The following is a 7,067-nucleotide window of genomic DNA, read 5'->3' as shown; positions in this document are numbered from 1 at the left end:
TCTGCCCCACTTGCCTTCTTTCGGTTTTTCCAGAGTCTCCTGCACTGCCCACTCTGACTAGCCCCAGTCCCCAGGTGCTGGGGAAGGCCAGTAGTCGTCCCCCCCCCCCCCTTCATGCAGTTCATGGCAGATGGTAAGGAAGCAACTGCATTGCAGATGGTGGCGAGCAGAAGGCTTGTCTCTCATTCTGTGTTACATCCTTGAACCCAGGAACGATGCCCAGCCCAGGCCTGGCTCAAATTTGCCTTGCCTAGCAAACGAATGGTCAGTGCAGGTGTGTCTATAGCCCACATGGACATGCCACTGTGAGTACCTGTTACTCTGAGTCTGTTGTCCTTTCCTGTCGAAGCCAGGAGTGTGGAGGTGGGGAGGGGACCCTAGAGGCCCAACATTACTAACTCCTGGTGAGGTCTGGCGGCTAAGACCTGCTTTATAGTCTTCCAATGCCAATGTCCTCTCACAGCTGGGGGTGACTTGTACAAACCCTTCCTCACTCAAATTTCCCAGAGCCACTGTGTATCCTGATCCAGGATAAGGGTACCTCCCGGGGTCTCACAGCCTATGCTCCCATCATCCTTTTGAGGTGATCAAGGCACCCATCACACAGTGTTGCCATAAACTGGGTCAGGTTAATCTCCACATTCCCTTTAGGAGCTGGGAGCAGAATGGGACGTCCACAAGTGTTTGAGAGAGAAGCTGAAGGAGGGAAGGGGGGAATCACCCCGGTGAGGGAGAGCACCAGTTCCCTGTGTTCCATCTCACCCTCCCCCAGACACCAGGTCGGGATCCCCAAGGCAGGGCCAGCTTTACTGGTTTCCCGTGTGGGGAGGGGCGAGGACTACAGCCTCCAGGGCAACTGGAAGTCCTCCGGTTCCAGCGGACTGAAGTGAGTGGCCTCCACGTTCTTGAGGTGTCTACGTGCCAGGAACAGCGCGAGCTGCCGGCGCCGCCGCGGGCTCAGGCCCTGGCCCACGAGCCAGGGGAAGGCGAGCCCGTGAGGCCCCCAGTCCTTCTGCTCGTCCCCCTGCTCGTCCTCACGGCGCGCGCGGTAGGAGCGCAGCAGTGCTCGGCACCACTCATCATCCACGCGGTAGCGCGCGTAGAAGGTGGCCTCCTGTGCCAGGCTGCCGGCGCGCAGCCAGCGCGTCACCACCGCGAGGCCTTCGCGCGCCATCACGACTGGGTAGCGGTGCCGCAGAAGACGCAGCAGCAACTCGTTGCCGCGGTTGCCCTCCACGTCGCCGGACGGCAGGGGGCGCACGTGGCCCGAGGTGCTCACCACGTCGTCCAGCGTGCGCCGCAGCAGCAGGACCGGACCGGGGTAGCAGCACAGCTGCTCCGCCACGTTGAGGTTGAAGTGCTCGCGCACGGTGCGCACCACCAGTCCCTTCCAGCTGCGGGGCATGACCTTCAGGGCCAGCGGCACGAGGTCGTCGAAGGTGGCGTCGAGCACCAGCGCGCCCAGCTCCGGGTAGGTCATGGTGGCCCAGGTGGCCGTGAAGCCACCGATGGACCAGCCGTAGACCACCACGTGCGCGGGCGGGAAGTGCAGGCGGTGCAGCGCGTACTTGACCACCACGTCCACGGCGTTGGCGTCATGCTGAGGGAACGGCACGCCCGTGCTGCCCCCGAAGCCCGGGTGGTTCCAGCCCAGCACCGAGTAGCCGGCCTCCAGTGGCGCCGACAGGCAGCCCATCTCATAGAAGCCGGCGTTGCCTTCGCAGCAGATGACGAGGCGCAGGCCGCGGCCGTGGCTGCCCGGGTGCTGGCGGCGATCCATGAACATGGTGTCGATCTCGTTGCCGTCGCGGGCCACCAGCTTGGCGCGCCGACCGCGGTAGCGCTCCACGAGGCGCTCCTGGCCCTGTTGCAGCAGCGGCAGGAGCGCGCGAGTCATCAGGAACATGGAGCCGGGGTACACGAGCCAGCGGCCCAGCGAGTGGGCCAGCGTGTAGCTGGCCAGCTGGCCCGGCAGCTCGCGGATCTGCTGCAGGAGGCACTGCGCCTGACTGCGCGCCCCGCGCGGCGGCCGGCCGGGCGCGTCCCCGCCCAGCGCCGCGCCCCGCAGCAGCCACACGCCCGCCACGGCCGCGGCGCACGTCATTGCGCGGTGACCGCCGCCACCCCCGCCGGCGGCGCGCACGTCATCCCAGCGGAAGTCCACCGGCCAGCTGCGGAAGTTGTAGGTGTAGTTGGCGGTCAGGTAGATCTTGAACACGTGCACCAGGGCCTTCACGAAGCAGACGACACACATGGGCGTCGAGGCTACTGGGCGCTCGGCGTGAGCCGTAACGCCGGCCGCCAGGTCCGGGTCGCGGCGGGAGGCCCAGGCCCGGCCCGGCGGGCAGCTGCAGGGGCCAGCGCAGCGCGGGGCTGTCTTGGGACGTGCCTCCTCAGGGCTTGGCCCCAATGGCCTTTATGACCTGGGCCTTTCAGGGAGAGAGGAGGCGGCGCGGACCAGCTTTATGAGTCATTGTCGCTGGGGAAAGAGGCGACACCCTGTGATGGGCGCACAAAGGGTTCCAGGGCAGGGGCGCGCAGGGGGTTGGGGGGTGGGTCTCGAGTTCTGCCCCGCCCCCAGGACCTCAGGCTTCGGACCCTGCAACCCTGCGGCGACCACATCCTCCCCAGACCTTCCTCGGCCTGCACCCTCTCCAGGCCGAGTTCACCTGCCTTCCCTCACACCTGGAGCAGCATCCACCGCCCTCCTTAACCGAAAGCGGACAGACAGGCTGGAGATGGACAGCCTTAACCTCGTCCTAGTCAGGAGCGGAGGACGCGGGGGGGGGGGGGGGGGGGCGGGGGGGGGCGGGTAGAGGGGTCTCAGTGAGACAAATGACGCGGGGCTTCCCATGGCCCTGAACTAAGGTGGCTGTGGCTCCCTTTCCCACGTCGTGAGGTACCCACATTGGTGGGGAGGGGAGGCAGCAGCCCGAAGAAGCAGCTCTGGTGACCAGGCTGTGTGACAGTTTGCAAAGACAAGAGAGCCTCCTGAAGAAGTCTGGGGGTGGCAGTTCCCTGCCCAGGCTTGTGTCAGGTAACCGCGCCCCCAGACCTCCCTGTGCGAGGCGGGGCAGCCCGGGAAATCCAGCTTGGGTTGTCACCCTAGGGGAGTGCAGAGTCTGCCCCGTGGGGCTTCTGGAGCAGCCCGGGCCCTGTCCTCCCCTTCACACCTTCCTTCCCAGGAAACGGGGTGAGCCCTGGCTGGAAACCCCCCACCTGTTCTGGATCCTGTTTCCACTGGTGCCAGCAGAGGCAGTGACCTCCAGGTAGGTCCTCCCTGGCCAGCGTTCCTCATTTTCAGCCCCTGGCCAAGCCACCTCCCCACTCCCCACTCAAACCACCCCGCAAGCTGTACCTTCCTCTTTTCGGGAGGACTCTGGCGGGTTCCCCTTTTCCTCCTGCGCCGGAGAGGGCCACCCCACCTAAGCGCAGAGGGGGCAGGATTAAAACCAGGCTCTGAGGGCTCACTCAACAGGGAATCTGGCAAACCCAGGCAGACACTTGGAGCCCGGGAGCCAGACCTGCCTCAGGGATCCCAGCGTTCTGGGAAGGGGGTTCCAGGCTCCGACAAGCCTTCTCTGCTCTCCTGCTCTGTCTATCTGGGCCCACCGCTAGCCCAGTCAGCTCCCACCAGGTTAGAGAAGCAGTGATAAAGACTGTTGGGGTCCTTAGGGTTGGGAAGAAAACTGAGTGAGGGAATTGGGAGGGCTGAATTGGGGGTTTCCGGGTAAAATACAGAACATCTAGTTAAATTTGAATTTCAGGTAAACGATAAATACTTTTTGAGTATAAGTGCGTGCTGATACTGCATGTGGCTTATTTCTATTCAAAAATTGTTTCGCAGAAATTCAACTCTAATTGGACATCCTGCTTTTAGGTTTGTTTGTTATTTTTGGCTGAACCTGGCTATTCTACCCCTGGTGCCCCTCCCCCCAACCCAGTGACATCCAGAGTTTGCTGACCATCCAGCTCATATCCCAGGTTGGGCTGCTCTGCTCATTGATCAGGTCCTGAGGACCAAGAGGGTGTCTCAGGGCCCCCTGATGCGCCTGGGCAAGGCGCCCCTATTGCTCTCTCTACTCTGCAACCCCACCTCTTCCTTCGGTCCCGGGTGGCAGCGGCAGGGGCAGCTGGGAGACTGCCCCAGGAAGGAGCCCACAGGGTACCGCACCTGGGGTCAAGGAATGGGCATAGCTGTTGCCCATGCGGGTTGGTGGGCCTGGTCCTGAAATGTCCACCCTGGCCCTTTGGTTAGAAGTGGTGGTGGAAATTTTGAGGGAGAGTGGGGGCATTTACTTTTCCAGGAACCTCATTTGTAACTTCAGATGCTGTTTATCCTGGGGGTGGGGGGCGCGCAGACCCAGAGGCTCCAGGCTCATTTTGTGAGACCGCAGGAGTGACCCTCAACAGCAGAGTAGATGGCCTCGTTGTGTCCTCAGCCTGAATCCAGGCAAACACAGGGGTGCATCGAGAGTGTCCTGGAGGACTGTCCTCAGAGTATGTGAGATATACCCACATTTGATTTGATTGCCCAGGGAAAAATCGGGCTTGCGGGAAGGAGCCTGTTCTCCTGGGGACAGTGTCTCAGCTTGGTGAGCTCTGAGACTTGTACTTGGAAGCACAGACTTTGCCTCAGCCAGGCCCCACCTGCCCTTGGCTCCCCCCCCCCCCCCCCCCCGCAACTCCAGAAGAGCAGGAAGGCCAGAGGGGGAGGTGGCTGTGGTGGAAGGGAGCAGAGGCTGGCTTCTGAGGGGCAAAGGTCAGTAGGCTGGAGCTCTTGGCCCCTTAGGGCTCTTACACTGTGCCTGGCCTGGCCCCTGACCCCACCAGCCCTGCCCCCCAGCCCCTGGGAGCCCAAGTGCCCCAGAACCACCAGCTCTGTTGAGACAGGAAAGCATGTGACAGGAAGGGAGACCTCCTCCTGCTGTCCCCTCTCCAGAAGAACCTCCCCCTCCCCTCCCATCTGCTCAGGGAAGGTGGGACTGTGACCCCTAAGGATCAGTTCTCAGTTCTAGGAGGCACCCCCCTCCTCACCCCCAGGGTCTTCCAGGCAGACATCTGAGCACACACCCCACCCCCACGGAGCCTGCTGGGCTCTATGACCTCTGGCCTTCACCCTACAGAGCTTTCCACCCTCCCCCACCGAGGCAGTGCTCCCTCCCGGACAGTTCTGCTCTGCCTCCCTAGAGGCCCTGATTTATGCCGCAGGAGCAGACAGAGCCAACCTTGGAGAAAGAATGGAGGAAGAGAGAAAAAACCAGTCCCAGAGGCTGCAGGGGTGGGGGCTGGGACACCCTGGCCGAGGGTGTCCAGCCAGTTGTGAGCTGACCACAGCAGCCCAGGGCTCCGGGAGCAGAGCCCGGGCCTTGGGAAAACTGAAGCCACCCTGGCGGGATAGGGAGCTGAGTCTGCACAAAGGCCTCCGCTCAGGAAATGGGGTGCAGGGAAGGTGGGGGGGGGGCTCAGAGCCTGAGGACAGGAGGGGACGCTTCCTGGCGGATGCAGGGTCAAAGAAGGGGCGGAAATGGCCAAGACAGCTGCTGAACATCTGGAATCACAGAGACTTGCCCAGAGCCCTCAAGGATGGTGGGGTTGATGGGGAGCAGTGCACGCCCACGCCCTCCCCTTCCTGCCTCCCTGCAGGGCCAGTCTCTCAGTCTCCCCCCTCCCCCACTGTACCCCCCACCATCAGGGTAAAGTCTGGGTTGGGGTCAAGAGCCCAGCAGGCTGGTCTGATGGGGCCAAGTTCCCTGGAGCTCAGCCCCCCTGGGTGTGGCACAGCCTGTACCCTTTCTGCAGATTCCGCCGTGTGGACAGTGCCTCCTGGCATCGTGCAGGCCATGGCCCCGCTCCTGGGAGGGTCCCTGGGGCCCCAGACCCGAACTTGAAGGGTCACCGTATGCTTGGGGCCTAGTGTCGCTTGTGGCTGGGAGTCCCTCAGAGCAGGACCTCATCCTTTCCACCAGCGTGACACCCGTCCGGGGATTGATGGCACCAGCCGTTATGTACGTCCAAAATGTAAAACAGGCTCACTGCAACCTGTGAGACAGGACGGAAGAGAGTTAACTGTCCTTTCTCCGCACCTCCCTGCTGCCCAGAGATCCCGGCCCTGGTGTGTCTTGTACCCCTTTCTCCATTTGCGCACAAACACGCACAACGTACGGTCAGGACTAGGGTGGTAAGCGTGTCGTTAGCTTTTACAGAAATGGATGTGATGTGCGCGTTACCCAGCAGCTCGCCTCTGCCACGAGCATCGCCACGTGCCAGTAGCTGGTCAGAGGCGCGCTCCTCCGGGCGGGCGGGCGCCGATGCCCCAGTGGATGTCCCCTCTGCTGGCGGATATGTGGGTTTCCGGGCCTTTTGGTGCTGCAGCCGTGGCCGCCATAGCACTTTTGTCAAAGGATCCTTGCTTCCAGGCGCTTTCCCTACACCGCGATTCCTGAGGCACCCGCCTGAATGGAAGGGACAGGTGGTCAGGCTGCTCTTCTGAAAGCTTGTGCTAGCCTGTGAGTCTCGTGAGGGAGCTTGTCTCCACAGCAATTCGGGTCAGCTCTGTGCTCTCGGTATTTCTCGGCCCGCGTGTATAAACTTAATGAATGTTGGCCGATCGGGACCTGCTGACCAGGCCGGCGCCAGAAGCCAGTCTGTACCTCTGGGGTTCCAGTCCGGCGGTTTGGTTTGCTTCTCGCCCTTTGGGGACCCCTCACCTGTGGGACCCAGGTGCCCACAGCTCCCAAAGTGGCCAGATAGAAACTACAGCCTGGATCTCACACAGCCAGCCCTGGAGATTAAGCGGGATGGGGGTGAATGGAAAAGACGGGGGACCCTCCACCCGAGAGCTGAGTCTCAGGCGTTTGGGCGCCTTTTGCCTCGCCAGTGTGGGGCCCTGCAAACCCGCAACGGGGCGGGAAAAGGGCAGAGCCCAGAGGGTCCGAAAGGGTGCCGACTCGGCGTCTCCTGGTACCAGCCTCTGTGGCGACCGTGACTCCACCAGGGACCCAGGTCCCTCGAGGGCACCGAGGTTGCCCTTCGGGTCTCCTCCAGGTCGTGGCAGCGTGACGTTT

At 62.6% G+C, this 7,067-nt stretch overlaps 1 protein-coding gene across 1 annotated transcript; it reads right to left on the bottom strand.

The window, feature by feature from the left end:
- Positions 1-609: 609 nt before the first annotated feature.
- On the bottom strand, positions 610-2,378 carry ABHD16B (abhydrolase domain containing 16B). Its single transcript, XM_058686278.1, has one exon. The coding sequence runs from the start codon at positions 2,252-2,254 to the stop codon at positions 839-841; it is 1,416 nt and encodes a 471-aa protein (XP_058542261.1). The 5' UTR covers positions 2,255-2,378; the 3' UTR covers positions 610-838.
- Positions 2,379-7,067: the final 4,689 nt, after the last annotated feature.

This window comes from Neofelis nebulosa, chromosome 9, assembly GCF_028018385.1.
Source record: "Neofelis nebulosa isolate mNeoNeb1 chromosome 9, mNeoNeb1.pri, whole genome shotgun sequence".
Lineage (NCBI taxonomy): Eukaryota > Metazoa > Chordata > Mammalia > Carnivora > Felidae > Neofelis > Neofelis nebulosa.
The sequence above is the reverse complement of the archived record's forward strand: the minus strand, read 5'-3'. Positions and strand labels throughout refer to the sequence as shown.

Coding starts and splice junctions, on each gene's coding strand:
- ABHD16B (XM_058686278.1), bottom strand. CDS start 2,254: ATGTGTGTCGTCTGCTTCGTGAAGGCCCTGGTGCACGTGTTCAAGATC.